This window comes from Podarcis tiliguerta (genome assembly GCF_965153285.1).
Source record: "Podarcis tiliguerta genome assembly, chromosome: 10".
Lineage (NCBI taxonomy): Eukaryota > Metazoa > Chordata > Lepidosauria > Squamata > Lacertidae > Podarcis > Podarcis tiliguerta.
The window spans coordinates 70,161,658-70,178,199 of record NC_139543.1 but is presented as its reverse complement, the minus strand read 5'-3'; the positions used below and the strand labels follow the sequence as shown (position 1 = coordinate 70,178,199).

General features: G+C 48.7%; 1 protein-coding gene across 4 annotated transcripts in view; it reads right to left on the bottom strand.

The window, feature by feature from the left end:
- The window catches only part of FLNC (filamin C), a 123,833-nt gene extending 114,732 nt beyond the window's left edge, over positions 1–9,101 (bottom strand). For all 4 annotated transcript variants that reach the window (XM_083401609.1, XM_083401610.1, XM_083401611.1 and 1 more), the window contains exon 1: positions 8,169–9,101. In XM_083401609.1, the coding sequence (XP_083257735.1) occupies positions 8,169–8,523 (355 nt within the window). In that variant the 5' untranslated portion in view covers positions 8,524–9,101. The remainder of the gene's footprint in view (positions 1–8,168) is intronic.
- Between the last annotated feature and the right edge of the window lie 7,441 nt (positions 9,102–16,542).

Below are 16,542 nucleotides of genomic sequence, written 5' to 3'. Positions count from 1 at the left end.
CACCGTACCAAGGCTGGCACCGTGCAGCTGCCTCCCCGTCAACTTGAGCAGAAACCTTATTATTGTTGTTATAGTTTTTGAAAAGTAAAAAAAGAACTTGAGCAGAAAGCAAGCCGCGGTGGGACTGTAGAGGGGCACTCGAGACCCCCAAGTCCCTCCCTCCGCTTGCCCCCCACCGCCAGCCAAGGAAAACATAGAGGAACAATTCTTGTTGACAGGAGTCCAGCCTTATGAGGTCTTCCTGCCCACCAGGCCGCTTGGCTTCGCTCCATCCTGTTCTGCACAGTCAAGCACATTTCCTTTCAAAGGGAGAGAGGGATATTTTGGCAGAGCTCCTCTCCCTCCCTCCCTCTCCCCCCGCCACCCCCCCCCCCCCAAAATGCCAATACAGGCAAAGCAGACTGAGCAGAGCAAAGCGATGAAGAGGCGAAGAGTGTCTGGAGGCGGTTGGAGGATGGAGGGCGGCTAACAGATTGAGGCTGAATCCTGACAAGACAGAAGTACTGTTTTGGGGGGAGAGGAGGCAGGCGGGTGTGGAGGACTCCCTGGTCCTGAATGGGGTAACTGTGCCCCTGAAGGACCAGGTGCACAGCCTGGGAGTCATTTTGGACTCACAGCTGTCCATGGAGGTGCAGGTCAATTCTGTGTCCAGGTCAGCTGTTTATCAGCTCCATCTGGTACGCAGGATGAGACCCTCCCTGTCCACGGACTGTCTGGCCAGAGTGGTGCATGCTCTGGTTATATCTCACTTGGACTACTGCAATGCGCTCAATGTGGGGCTACCTTTGAAGGTAAACTACAACTAATCTAGAATGCAGCAGCTAGACTGGTGACCGGGAGTGGCCGCCAGGACTACATAACACTGGTCCTGAGAAATCTGCATTGGCTCCCAGAATGTTTCCGAGCACAATTCAAAGTGTTGGCGCTGACCTTGAAAGCCCTAAACGGCCTCGGCCCAGTATACCTGAAGGAGCGTCTCCACCCCCATCGTTCAGCCCGGACACTGAGGTCCAGCGCCGAGGGCCTTCTGGCGGTTCCCTCATTATGTGAAGTGAGGTTTCAGGGAACTAGGCAGAGGGCCTTCTCGGTGGTGGCGCCCGCCCTGTGGAACGCCCTCCCACCAGATGTCAAAGAGAAAAATAACTACCAAACTTTTAGAAGACATCTGAAGGCAGCCCTGTATAGGGAAGCTTTTAATGTTTAATAGGTTATTGTATTTTGGTATTCTGTTTGAAGTTGCCCAGAGTGGCTGGGGAAACCCAGCCAGATGGGTGGGGTAGAAATAATAAATTATTGTTGTTGCTTGGGGGGAGTCTGCTGGTAGGCAGATGTGAGTATATATATATATAAAAGGTAAAGGGACCCCTGACCATTAGGTCCAGTCATGGCCGACTCTGGGGTTGCGGCGCTCATCTCGCTTTATTGGCCGAGGGAGCCAGCATACAGCTTCCGGGTCATGTGGCCAGCATGACTAAGCCGCTTCTGGTGAACCAGAGCAGCGCACAGAAACGCCGTTTACCTTCCCGCCGGAGTGGTACCTATTTATCTACTTGCACTTTGACGTGCTTTCGAACTGCTAGGTTGGCAGGAGCAGGGACCGAGCAACAGGAGCTCACCCCGTCGTGGGGATTCGAACCGCCGACCTTTTAATAAAAACATTCAACACCTTCCCTTCTTCCCTGGTTCCTTGGATTTCCCCACCATTCCTGCGTTATTATTTTTGTTAAAATTTTATTCATCTTCCAATTAATGACAAATTAAATCAAATCAGTCCAAATTACAACAATAACAATACCACCAATTATATATTCCAATTATAAAGATTTGGGGGCAGGAATTCCCATGTTCCAAATGTCTAGAGATAATCCTCCTCATTCATGTTTCTGCATTTTCGGCTATTTTTCAAATTCAAAACTAATATTATCTCATCTCCAGCTGAAATTAACCAGTGCACAGTTATAATTTTTCTGCAGTTAACTGAATACAGTCAAACAGTTGAGATAATCAGTCAGAAGGCGAAATAATGCAATTTCAGCTGGAGATGAGGAAACTGGAATTAGCAGCTATGGAGAATCAAAATAATAGGAATAACACCAGTAGTCAGAGTGCCTGCACACGAAAGCTCATACCAATAACAAACTTTGTTGGTCTCTAACGTGCCTCAGCACCTAGGGCTTGCCGATCGAAAGGTCGGCGGTTCGAATCCCCGCGGCGGGGTGCGCTCCCGCTGCTTGGTCCCAGCGCCTGCCAACCTAGCAGTTCGAAAGCACTCTTGGGTGCAAGTAGATAAATAGGGACTGCTTACTAGCGGGAAGGTAAACGGTGTTTCCGTGTGCGGCTCTGGCTCGCCAGATGCGGCTTTGTCATGCTGGCCACGTGACCCGGAAGTGTCTTCGGACAGCGCTGGCCCCCGGCCTCTTTGAGTGAGATGGGCGCACAACCCTAGAGTCTGTCAAGACTGGCCTGTACGGGCAGGGGTACCTTTACCTTTAACGTGCTACTGGAAGAAATTCTTTTTTCTTGTAAGGTTGTACACTCTTGTAAAATCAGGAAACCGCATCGTTGACAAACATCCCGGCTAGTAGACACTGAAATCTTGTCCCCTGTCGGCCAAGGGAAATTTGGCAGCCAAATCTGCCACCCTGGAAATATCAGCTTTTTACGAGTCTGCAGTCTGTGTGTGGGTTTGCTTGTTTTAAGTTGCTAGCCCTCAGGGTTGCAGGAGAGTGGCATTCAAATCTGTGAACGGTGCCTTGCAAAAGTCGGAAGCCAGGAAGAAAGTAGGATAGTTAATTTTTTTTTGCAGGGGACCAATAGTCTGCAGAGACGCTTATACACAGACCCCCCCAACCCCGTGACCAGCTGAAGCCAAGCCAAATAAATTGTTGAGGGAGTCCAAATATGCGCAGAAACATCATTATTCCTTGTGTTATTTATTCAGGCTGCTGGATTTGGCTGATCTTGGCACAGAGTCGTGTAAATAGCCTATTCATCTCTCGCCTCTCCCGTTCCTTCCTTCTAGCCTGACCCCAGTCTCCCCCTCCGCTTATCACAAGGTGGGAGCGAAGGCCGCTGACAAGGATGGCTTGAAAAGAGGGAATAGACGAATTCTGGACGATATGCCGGTCAGTGGCTACAAGGCACTAAAACTATGCCCTCCCCTCCACTTTTGGAAGTGGCAGCGTCTCTCAACAAGCAGTCTTAGAAACTCAGATATATAAGTTGGAGCCAAACGGCTCCATAAGCCAAAGTTGCAGTCGCCAAAACAGAATGTCTAGTTGCCATTTGGGGACAAGTCTCTTATTTTTCAAATGATGGACTGACTGTGATTAATTGTCACTTAAACATCTGGCGAGATCAGATGACAACCTTGAGCTCCGTTAAAAGCTTTGAGAGCCCAGAGAAGAAAAGTCGCTTGATCCAGGGACCATCCACATATATTTTGGCTAATAATAATAATAATAATTTATTATTTATTATTTATACCCCGCCCATCTAGCTGAGTTTCCCCAGCCACTCTGGGCGGCTCCCAATCGAGTGTTAAAAACAATACAGCATTAAGTATTAAAAACTTCCCTAAGCAGGGCTGCCTTCAGATGTCTTTTGAAGATAGGATAGCTGCTTATTTCCTTCACATCTGAAGGGAGGGCGTTCCACAGGGCGGGTGCCACCACTGAGAAGGCTCTCTGTCTGGTTCCCTGTAACCTCACTTCTCGCAATGAGGGAACTGCCAGAAGGCCCTCGGACCTGGACCTCAGTGTCCGGGCAGAACGATGGGGGTGGAGACATCTGTCATCTTTTTTTTAATGGGGACACAGACCATTCATAACGTGGGAATATTCTCCCCAACCGTGAGTAGGGCAGTGGGGTGGGGTCAGCGAAGACAAGAGGCAACCATTCTTACAGGGAACCAGGCAGAGGGCCTTCTCGGTGGTGGCGCCCGCCCTGTGGAACGCCCTCCCACCAGATGTCAAAGAGAACAACAACTACAAGACTCTTAGAAGACATCTGAAGGCAGCCCTGTTTAGGGAAGCTTTTAATGTCTGATGCATTACCGTATTTTAATATTGTGTTGGAAGCCGCCCAGAGTGGCTGGAGAAGCCCAGCCAGATGGGCGGCGTATAAATAATAAATTATTATTATTACTCTAAGGTGGTTCACTGCTCCTGCTCAGACTGCGCAGAGGGTGAGTTTTTGTTTCCTGAAATTCATTCCGATTGTGCAGGTAAAATAGAACGGATAGAATTCTGCAGGGTGTGGGATGAGTGTGTGAAAACAGTCCCCCAGGCCACGCACCTCCAGATGGTGGGGAATTCAGGCACCATCTTGGCACCCGGGCATCTTCACTCGGCCGAAAGCGACCAAAAGCCAGGTGCAAAATGCGCCTGGAGAATTTCGAACGCTGGGAGCAAAAGTGGGAGAAGGCTGTTGCTCTCATTTCCTACTTGCAAGGCTTCCCACTGGGGCATCTGATTGGCTGCTGTAAGAACAGGAGGCAGGATCCGATGAGCTTCTGGCCTGATCCAGAACAGGGCCAGACTTTGGTAATATGGTGCCCAGAGCGAGGACAAAATTTGGCACCCCCACCTTAAATATTTATTATTTTCACACTTTGGGTAGGGTTGGTTTTTTATTGAACTTCTCAGGAGGTGCCCATATAAATATACTGTAGCTGCTATTATTATTATTATTATTATTATTATTATTATTATTGGGACGCGGGTGGTGCTGTGGGTTAAACCACAGAGCCTAGGACTTGCCGATCAGAAGGTCGGCGGTTCGAATCCCCGCGATGGGGTGAGCTCCCGTTGCTCGGTCCCTGCTCCTGCCAACCTAGCAGTTCAAAAGCACGTCAAAGTGCAAGTAGATAAATAGGTACCACTCCAGCGGGAAGGTAAACGGCGTTTCTGTACGCTGCTCTGGTTCGCCAGAAGCGGCTTAGTCCTGCTGGCCACATAACCCGGAAGCTGTGCGCCGGCTCCCTCAGCCAATAAAGCGAGATGAGCGCCACAACCCCAGAGTCGGTCATGACTGGACCTAATGGTCAGGGGTACCTTTACCTTTATTATTATTATCTTTAGCATCATCATCATCATTTTGTGCACCCCTCGGCTCAGCACCTTGTGTGGGGGAACTTCCTGCAACATCCTAAATCCAGTGCTATCCGGTAGCAAATTTAGACTGCAAGCTGCTTGCGTCAGAGGAAAGCCTTGGGTTTATTCAACTCTAATAAACCACAGCAGTGGCAATAATAATCATAATTACTGGGGGGTGATGGGGACTTAGCTCAGTGTATAAGCCTGAGCTCTACTGGGCAAACGATTCATTGCATTTATATCTCCCAGGACCTCAAAGTGGCTTACGTGATTCCGCCTCTCCCCTCGTTTCTAATCCCCAAAACAGCCCTGCGAGGTAGGCCAAGCTGAGAGGCAGTGACCACCCCCCCCAAGGACACCCCAGGGGGCTTCATGAAGCCAAGTGGAGATCTGAACCCTGGTCTCACCCGGGTTTTAGTCTGACACTCTAAGCTAGACTGGTGACTGGGAGTGGCCACCGAGACCTTATAACACTGGTCTTGAAAGACCTACACTGGCTCCCAGTACGTTTCTGAGCACAATTCAAAGTGTTGGCGCTGACCTTGAAAGCCCTAAACGGTCTCAAAGGCCCAGTATACCTGAAGGAGCGTCTCCACCCCCATTGTTCTGCCAGGACACTGAGGTCCAGCTCCGAGGGCCTTCTGCCAGTTCCCTCACTGCGAGAAGCCAAGTTACAGGGAACCAGGCACAGGGCCTTCTTGGTGGTGGCGTCTGCCCTGTGGAACGCCCTCCCACCAGATGTCAAAGAGAAGAACAACTACCAGACTTTTAGACGACATCTGAAGGCAGCTTTTAATGTTTAATAGGTTATTGTATTTTAGTGTTCTTTTGGAAGCCACCCAGAGTGGCTGGGGAAACCCAGCCAGATGGGCGGGTATAAATAATAAATTATTATTATTATTATTATTATTATTATTATTATTAACCACTACACTTTACAGCTGCCAGGGAAAAAAGCTTAAGGCTTAAGCCTTGGGAAGTTCAGAATCTTCAAGGGGAATTATGTAAAACCTTCCTGCTGCTGCAATAAGAGAGAGCCGGGAGTCATCATCCCCATAGGCCCAGGATTCAGAAGCCCCTCATATTCTGAATTCTTCTGCCCCACACTGCAATAGCCAAGGGACTTGGGAGATGTATCTCCCCATTCTGGGAGACCAGGTACCTCTTGCTGTTAGACAACTGCAGCTCTATAGTATTTCGTGCAATATATACCGTATTTTTCACTCTATAAGACGCACCAGACCACAAGACGCACCTAGTTTTTGGAGGAGGAAAACAAGAAAAAAAATATTCTGAATCTCAGAAGCCAGAACAACAAGAGGGATTGCTGTACAGTGAAAGCAGCAATCCCTCTTGCTGTTCTGGCTTCTGGGATAGCTGCACAGCCTGCAATCACTCCATAAGACGCGCACACATTTCCCCTTACTTTTGGGGAGTGAAAAAGTGAGTCTTATAGAGCAAAAAATACGGTAATCATAGAACCATGAGCGTCACCCTGTCCAGCTCCCTGCAGCCCAGGAATCTCCCGTTATTTTTAATTAGATTTGCATACCACCCTTCATCCGAAGATCTCAGGGCAGTTTCGCAGCATAAAAACACAAGACAGAAACACGAAACCCCTCATCAAAAGCAAGAATGAGAACTACAAACCAATAACCCCGTTTCCACAAACACGTTTAAAAGGATACAGGATGTGTGCGTACGATAACCCTGAAAGGTGGGCAGCTCTTATCACCGCACTTAATTGATGCAACAAAAAACAGCATAAAATACAGTATAAAACGTGAATAACAATAAAGCCAGAATTCAAAAATCAATTTAGGGGGGAAATCCATCCAATAAACATTAGGTGATCACCAGGGCTAGCTGGCTAAATTAGTCCTATTTGGGCCAGCGAGACGACCAGGGGAGAATTAGATGTGGGATCCCAGAGCCGGTAATCTTCATAAAAAAGGGAATTTCTTTCCACTGTGGTCTGAATATTATGTGGCACCCTTGATGGTGCTCGTTCCACAGATCAAACTGGTCTAGTGAGAGTCAACTGGTCCTAAGCTGTGAAGGGCTTTATGTACTAACAGTAACATCTTGATCCTGGCCTTGCAAATGGGCGAGCAGTGTTTGTTATCTGCAGACCCCTGTCAGCAACTGTGCTATTGCCTTCTCTTGAGCAAACAACCACAAAATCTCTCAACGCAGCAGTGTATTTTCAATAGGTTCATATTGACATCAGAAGACCCACAAGAAGGAAAGACCAACTTTCCCGCAGAATCCAGAATCCATTGCTGCCCCTGACCACGGCCAAGAGGAACTCTGTCTAACCCAGAGAACTTCCATCCCATCTGAAGCTGCTCCGAGAACGTGTATTTTGAAGCTCCGCCTCTCTGGGACCGACTAAGCAGCAGCAGCAGCTGCGTATGCAACCGTGTAATCCCTCTCTCGGCCGGGACTAAGTAGCGCTCTGTGTAACCTGGGAAGCTGGCGACATATCAGAGGATAGCCTCCCCGCAAAAGCTGCCAGCTGTCCTTTTCTGCAAGAAACCTAACATGCAAACTGGGCAGTGAGAAGCCAGCGCTAATACCTGTCTGTTTATAAATAAAATATTTGTGCCGTAAAAATATATATATCAAAGCGGTTCGCAGCAATAACCACAGAAAACCACACCATAAATACCGTTAAGATTTTTTTAAACAACAACAGCAACAACCAGATGTCCATTCTGAATTCCCTGCACAGGCCTGGAGGCGGAGAAAAGTTTCCAGAGGGCGTGTGAAAGTTGGCACAGAGGGCGCCTGCTGCCCTTGCCCCTTAGCTGTCGCAGACCAAGAGACCTGTGTAACGCCGGAAGACGCAGCCACAAACTCCCTTCCTCTGCCAAACCGTTTTCCACGCACCCCTCTCCAAGACAGACCCTGCGCGCGCGCGCCTCCTCCCGGGTCTACACCCCCTTGATCGCTAGTGAGGAGTGGGGCACGTAGAAATGTGGGACTGGAAAACTACACCCCCCCCGGGGGGACCCCCCACCCTCGCCCCCTCCTCCTGCCAGGGCGCGTCCCCCTCCTCCAGCAACTCACCGATGGAGACCAGCTTGATGTGTTCCCGGTCGAGGAACTCCAGCGCCACCGAGACGTTCTCCAGCTTCATCTGCCTGAAGTTGGGGCGCGCGTGGTACTTTCGGTACATCTTCTTCTGGCTCAGGACCTCGAGGAGACCGATGAGCTTCAAGCCGTCGCTCAGGTCCTTCTGCAAGTCGCCGATGCGCTTGTTCATGCATTTGAGGTGCTCGTTGCACCAGCGCGTAAAAGTGTTCTGCTGAATCTTCTTCCAGGGCGCGTCCTCGGCCAGGTCTTTCTCGGTGGCCGGCATCTCCTCCTGCTCCTCTTGATAATAAGTTTGGGGGGCCTGGTCGTAGTAACTGTTGCTATTCATCCTGAGTGGTTGTTATTTTGTTTCGGGAAGGAAGGAAGCGGGTCTGTCAGTTCAGAGAGAGCAGCTCCGAAAAAGGAGAGCGAAGGAGCGCGAGCGAAAGGGACGACAGAGACCAAAATCCAAGCGGCGCAAGAAGTTGCTCGCGGCGAGTTGGGATCGACTAGCGGGGGGGGGGGGGGTGAAATTGAGCAGACCGAAGAGGAGGAAGAAAGGGCTCGAAACCCACCTTGTTTGTTTTAAATTGGGGGGCAGGGGGAGTTTCTTCCTAGAGTCTCCAACTTTCCTTCCCAAAATCCAGAGGCGCGGCGCTTCGCCCCGAAGAGTGTGAAAACAGTATCCAGAAAACGGATCAGCGAGGGTGGAGAAAATTAATCCACAAAAGCGGGCTGGGCTGCTGCTATTTTCTTTTGTTTCCCTTTTCTGGTTCCTTCTTCTTCCTTTCAGCTGGGATTTCGGAGGCAAGCGAAGAGAAGAGAGAAAAGACAGGCAGGGAGGACAGCGGAGGGAGAGAGAGAGATTGAGAGAAAAGAGGGCGTGTGTTGCGAGTTTTCCTGGCTCATTCAAAAGTGGAAGGTCCGGGGCAAAGGAGGGGTTTTTAAAAAGCTTTTCCCCACCCCACCCCTCGCCCCCCAACCAACCAACCAGCCACCCCCTTGTTCCACGTCAGGAGGAAGGACTCCCAGGAATGCCTGCGCTGTGACCATATACAACGATGAGATGAGTAACTGGCTCCCAATCGCCCCCTGAGATAATTCAGGAGCTGTGGATTGGGCGCTATGGATAGCAAAGGGGCAGGGATTGGCTCTGCCCGGCAGCAGATCCCCCCCCCCCCCGTTACAAACTCCACTCTTCTCTACACCCCCCTCCAACCCAACCCACTTCTGCGGGCTGGAAAGTTAGGGATGTATCAGTTGCTATTTTTAAGATCCCCCCCCCGTCCACAAAAAGGGGGGTTTGGATATTGTTAGGATTTGTCTTCTCTTGAATATGGGGAGGGGAGGGGGGCAGCTGCCGGTCTCTGGCCTCAGTTCTTTGGATCCAATTGCCGATAGAAAGGGTGGGAGTTTAAATGGGGGAGTTGTGGGGGGGGGGGCGCAAAAGGTTTGTTGGGGGTGGGCGCAGAACTGTAAGTTCTCAGAAGATGGGGGGTCGGGTGTGCCTTTGAAAGCCCACCTGATTAAATTCAGGGGAACCAATAATAATAATAAATTTTATTTATACCCCGCCCTCCCCAGCCAAAACCGTGCTCAGGGCGGCTAACACCAGGTATAAAAACAATTGATTAAAACACAACTTAAAAACAAGGCTAAAATACAACATTAAAATGCAGCCTCATTTCAGCAGAAACTCGAATCAAAAACTTTTTGGGGATGAAAACGTCAAATCTTCAACAGGGCTATTCCAACTGGTCCTACGTGGGCCAGAAAAAAGCCAGGGAAGTCCCCAAATAGGAGTTCCATCACAGAAGGAGAAAGGAAAGAGGGGGAGGGGATCAAGTTGATTCCAAGCCAAAGGCCAGATGGAGTGTCCACACACACAAAGTGGGTTCAGAATGACTGAGCATCTTGAACCCATCACTTGTGGATGCAGTTAAGGCGGCACAAGAAGTGGAAGAGTGTCGTTTTTTTAAAAAACCCAGCGTTTTAGAATTCTGAAAAGTATGGTTTGCAGAGGGGAAATCTTTAGACACACACATCTCAGGGAAACAAACAGGCCCGGTTTGTGCAACTCAGCTGTCATCAGTTGACTCCTTGATACTCGAGCGGCAAGCCGCATAGAAGTTGCCCTGAGCAGAGGCCACAGCACAGGCGAGATTCGAACCCGAGTCTTCCACAATCAAGCTCTCACACAGCCTTTCTTGGTCTACTTTGGTCTGCCCTCTTTGCAGAGGTTACAGTATATTAATAAAAATAAAGAAATCAGAAATTCAGGTGCAACCTGGATAGCTTTTACACCAAAGAGTGAAGTGTCAGTACAGACATTATTATTATTATTATTATTATTATTATTATTATTATTATTATGTTTTATATATTCCCTTCCTCATAAGATCTCAGGGTATAAAATACAGGATAAAAACTAGTAAATAATTAAAAACAAAACAGCAGAACAATAAGGCCACAGACACATTTAAAAGGCTCTTCAAGGCCTGGTTGAAGAGGTCCGTTTCCTCCTGGGCCCTGGCACTTAAAAATATATAATGAAGGCACCAGGCGTTGCTCACACATGGACACACACACACACACACACCCCTTTGCCACCCATGAATGAGGAACAAAACTGTCCAAACCCCTCCTTCCCTTCCCACACGGCGCACAGCAAATACTTAAAATACTCTTCCTTTCCTCCCATTACCTCCATCCTCTCCCCCACCCCCCAAAACCACCCCTCACTCACGGCTAAAAAGCAATTAATGGGATTATAACAATTAAAAAAACCCCAAATCTATTTAAATGCAGAGTATTATATACTATTTACAGTGGTACCTCGGGTTAAGAACTTAATTCATTCCGGAGGTCCATTCTTAACCTGAAACTGTTCTTAACTTGAGGTACCACATTAGCTAATGGGGCCTCCTGCTGCCGCCACGCAATTTCTGTTCTCATCCTGAAGCAAAGTTCTTAAGCCGAGGTGCTATTTCTGGGTTAGCGGAGTCTGTAACCTGAAGCGTCTGTAACCTGAAGCGTCTGTAACCCGAGGTACCACTGTATATCCAAACTGAGGACCAATAGTATGACTCAGGGGTATGGCAAACTCTCTCTACTAAGAACGTCGGTGACATATTTTCTGGGTCATGGCTGATGATGTACATGTAGTTTTGGGAGCTGGGGGGGGGGAATCGGAGAGGGAGAAGCAGTGCTTCCCTCGCCTCGGGGAGTGTGCAAATGATATCACCCCGTCGAGCTGTGCATCCATGTGCGTTTTACGCTCTGGAAGCTGCTGGAGTTTTCTCCTCCTCTGTGGTGTCACCCTGGCTCAAAAAAGGTGCCTTCTCATGGAACGGTTGAAAGCTGACTCCTCGCACAGCTGCAGGAGGGAGGGAGAGAGGCCCCGGCCCTGTTTCATTTTTCTCTTATGATGCTCCTGCCACCCAAAATAGCCCATGAGCTGTGCAGTCACCCTGACGTGCCGCGTCGAGGGGGGGTGCAGACCGGACGGGCAGCTCAAGGAGGGATTTGCATTGTAAACAGCACCCACTCGGCTAACAGAGCTTCCACACTGGCCCATCACAGGGGCCCAGCTCGTAGGGGCATCAGCTTTCTCTGGAGGGGGGGGTGTGGAGTCCAGCAGGAAGTCCCAGGACAGAAGGCACTGACTGAGCGCCATTCGACCCCGAGCCCAGACACTCGACTAGTGGCATGTCGAAGCCAAAAGAGCATGCCCTCCAGCATTTCTCCGTTGAAAATAGGGACGTCCAACTCCATGATGAAGATGATAATTATTATTATTTTACTACTTGTACCCTGCCCATGGGATTGGGCTGCCCCAGCCACTCTGGGAGGTGAAATAAAAAATGTAAGGTCTTATGGGATGCGGGCGGCGCTGTGGGTTAAACCACAGAGCCTTGTTGTTGTTTAGTCATTTAGTCGTGTCCGACTCTTTGTGACCCCCTGGACCAGGCACTCCTGTCTTCCACTGCCTCCTGCAGTTTGGTCAAACTCATGTTTGTAGCTTCAAGAAAGAACACTGTCTAACCATCTCGTCCTCTGTCGTCCCCTTCTCCTTGTGCCCTCCATCTTTCCCAACATCAGGGTCTTTTCCAGGGAGTCTTCTCTTCTCATGAGGTGGCCAAAGTCTTGGAGCCTCAGCTTCAGGATCTGTCCTTCCAGTGAGCACTCAGGGCTGATTTCCTTAAGAATGGAGAGGTTGGATCTTCTTGCAGTCCATGGGACTCTCAAGAGTCTCCTCCAGCACCATAATTCAAAAACATCGATTCTTCGGCAATCAGCCTTCTTTATGGTCCAGCTCTCACTTCCATATATGACTACTGGGGAAACCATAGCTTTAACTATACGGACCTTTGTTGGCAAGGTGATGTCTCTGCTTTTTAAGATGCTGTCTAGGTTTGTCATTGCTTTTCTCCCAAGAAGCAGGCGTATTTTAATTTTGTGACTGCTGCGACGTCCAACTCCATGATGATGGTGAAGATGATAATTACGGTATTATTATTGTTTTACTGCTTGTACCCTGCCCATGTGACTGGGCTGCCCCAGCCGCTCTGGGAGGTGAAATAAAAAATTTAAGGTCTTATGGGACACGGGTGGCGCTGTGGGTTAAACCACAGAGCCTAGGACTTGCCGATAAGAAGGTCGGCGGTTCGAATCCCCGTGATGGGGTGAGCTCCCATTGCTCGGTCCCTGCTCCTGCCAACCTAGGAGTTTGAAAGCACATCAAAGTGCAAGTAGATCAATAGGTACCGCTCCGGCGAGAACATAGCCATCAACGTTTCCCTTTTTAAAAGGGAAATTCCCTTGTTCCGTATAGGATTCCTCGCAAGAAAAGGGAAAAGTTGACAGCTATGGACGGGAAGGTGAACGGCGTTTCCGTGCGCTGCTCTGGTTCACCAAAAGCAGCTTAGTCATGCAGGCCACATGACCCGGAAGCTGTATGCCGGCTCCCTCGGCCAGTAAAGCGAGATGAGCACCACAGTCCCAGAGTCGGTCACGACTGGACCTAATGGTCAGGGGTCCCTTTACCTTTACTATATATAATAAATGTTCATAAATGTACCAAGCAAACACGTACATAAATATATAAACCACATGTCTGAAGCAGCACAGGAAAACAGCCCTGGAACCATTTTGACTCCCAAACTGACCAAATGATTTCTCTGCAAGGTCAAGGAAAATGGAAATGCCTCCCCATTGTCTTTTCCTTCACAAATCCTGTGTTTGAATAGGCCGAGCCTGTGACCTGGCTCAGGAAGTAAGTATTTATCATTACAAAAGACTGGCCAGGCTCCCAAGGGTATCCAATCAAGTAAGCATTAACAGGTAACCTGTCAGACAGGAGATAAACAACGCACTCAGATTTCTGTTGTAGACCGCCCTTTCTGTGACCGTCTTTCTCACAAAACATGGGGAAAGGTTGGCCAAAATCTCTCTTTTTTTGCTCCAAGAGGCTGGGAAGTTTCTGTGTTTTTCATAAAGTTATCCCTAGTAGAAAGGTTTCTGTATTTTCTACTAGGGATAACAGACACAGGTATAGCAAGAGAAGATCAGAAAATATTCCTCTATTCCACTGGAGCGGCAAGGATCCTAATTGCTAAAAATTGGGGAAAAGAAACTGTGCCAACCAAAAAGGAATGGCAAGACAAACTGTTGAACTGGCTAGATTAACAGAGGCAATTAGAGATCACACTAGACAAGATTTTCAAAAAGCATGGGGAAAATGCAGAGAATACTTCAGAAAACAGTGCCCTAAAATACATACCTGAACTTGTTTCGACTAATGTCTGCAGGAGACTTTGTGGATATTTGAGTTATAATTAGAAAAATCTTAATAATTATTCATAAAGGAAACAGCTTATAAGAAGTAAATAAGGAGCCCAGATACAGGATAAAGGAAGTCTTTTATTTGGTTGTTTGTATTGTTGTGTGTTATGCTCACTGTATGTTATGTTCACATTTAATGAGAGTGGATCTGTGTATTGGGGGGGTTGTGTTACAAATAAAATTCCAATAAAATATTTATTATCCCATCTCAAAAAAACACAACAAGAGGCTGGGAAGGTGAGAGACAAGTCGGGGTCAGAGGGATTTGAGGGGTTCCCCTCTTTTACTACCAAACTGTTCCCTGTGCCAAAAAGCCAAGCCTTTGGCCGCAGACACAAGATCCCAACAGGTCTGTGAATCAGAATCGTGCCAGGAAGTCTGGTTGAAACGATAGGGAAAAACGGGATTGTGAGCCACACGGATAGACTTTGCACGTCAGGCGTGAGTCAGCCATTTCCAAAGGGCAAAGTCACGCCTCGTGCAACTGATAGCAAGAGGGTCCTGCAAAGTTACAGATTTGGCTGGTGAGCAGAGACCAGGATCTGGGGCACGATGGGGCACGACCCATTTTGACCTCCCAGCCCCTTTGGTTGGAAACACAGGAAGCTCCCTGGCGCCAAGTAAAGCCATTGGCCCATCTAACCTCGTATGGTCTGCTCGGACTGGCAGCAGCTCTCTGTAATAATAATAATAATAATAATAATAATAATAATAATAATAATAATAATTTATTTATACCCTGCCCATCTGGCTGAGTTTCCCCAATCGAGTGTTAAAAACAATACAGCAGTAAGTATTAAAAACTTCCCTAAGCAGGGCTGCCTTCAGATGTCTTTTAAAAATAAGACAGCTGCTTATTTCCTTCACATCTGAAGGGAGGGCGTTCCACAGGGCGGGCACCACCACTGAGAAGGCCCTCTGTCTGGTTCCCTGTAACCTCACATCTCGCAGGGAGGGAACCGCCAGAAGGCCCTCGGCGCTGGACCTGAGTGTCTGGGCTGGATGATGGGGGTGGAGACGCTCCTTCAGGTATACTGGACCGAGGCCATTTAGGGCTTTTAAGGTCAGCCCCAACACTTTGAATGGTCCTCAGAAACGTACTGGGAGCCAATGTAGGTCTTTCAAGACTGGTGTTATGTGGTCTCGGCGGCCGCTCCCAGTCACCAGTCTAGCTGCCGCATTCTGGATTAATTGCAGTTTCCGGGTCACCTTCAAAGGTAGCCCCACATAGAGCGCATTGCAGTAGTCCAAGCGGGAGATAACCAGAGCATGCACCACTCTGGCGAGACAAACAGCAAGCAGGTAGGGTCTCATCCTGTGTACCAAATGGAGCTGATAGACAGCTGCCCTGGACACAGATTTGACCTGCGCCTCCATGGACAGCTGTGAGTCCAAAATGACTCCCAGGCTGCGCAGCTGGTCCTTCAGGGGCACAGTTACCCCATTCAGGACCAGGGAATCCTCCACACCTGCCCGCCTCCTGTCCCCCAAAAACAGTACTTCTGTCTTGTAAGGATTCAACCTCAATCTGTTAGCCGCCATCCATCCTCCAACCGCCTCCAGACAGGACCGTCACTGCCTTCACAGGTTCCAGTTTCAAAGAGAGGTAGAAGGAATGGCTGTTTTTTTAAGGAGTATCTCGAGAAATATATAGATAAGTTAAATCTCCTGACAGATATAGAACAAAGCTAGAAAATAGAGGAAATGTAAAACAAAACTAACATGGAAAAATGGGAAAGCAGAATAACAAAATGAAATGCGTTTCAATTATTAAAATTGTAAAATGAGAGGAGTCAACACTTATGGGGTATCTATGTTGGGTATATATGCAGCTAGAGTATTTATTGTATGTATTGTAATGTATTGTTTATGTAAATTGATGTTTGAGGTATAATAAACAAATTATAATAAAAAGAAGAGGGCGCCCTTTTATGGGAAATCTTGCCGAGAGCTCATAGGGCCTCAGGTGTCCTAGCACAAGGGCTGCATTGCTCAGTGGGTAAAAGGTAAAGGTAAAGGGACCCCTGACCATTAGGTCCAGTCGTGACCGACTCTGGGGTTGTGGCGCTCATCTCGCTTTATTGGCCGAGGGAGCCGGCGTACAGCTTCTGGGTCACGTGGCCAGCATGACTAAGCCGCTTCTGGCGAACCAGAGCAGCGCATGGAAACGCTATTTACCTTCCCGCCAGAGTGGTACCTATTTATCTACTTGCACTTTGACGTGCTTTTGAACTGCTAGGTGGGCAGGAGCAGGGACCGAGCAACGGGAGCTCACCCCATCGCAGGGATTCGAACCGCCGACCTTCTGATCGGCAACTCCTAGGCTCTGTGGTTTAACCCACAGCGCCACCCGCATCAGTGGGTAGAGCATGCTGAATGACCCAAGTTCAGTCCCCGGTGGCATCTCAAGGTAGGGCTGGCAGAGACCCTGAACAGTTGCTGCCAGCCTGTGCCTTATTCCCACGACACTCAATTTAAGGCGGCTCCCTTGGTTTTTATTCCCCCGGCACCTCTTGCTCCTCGG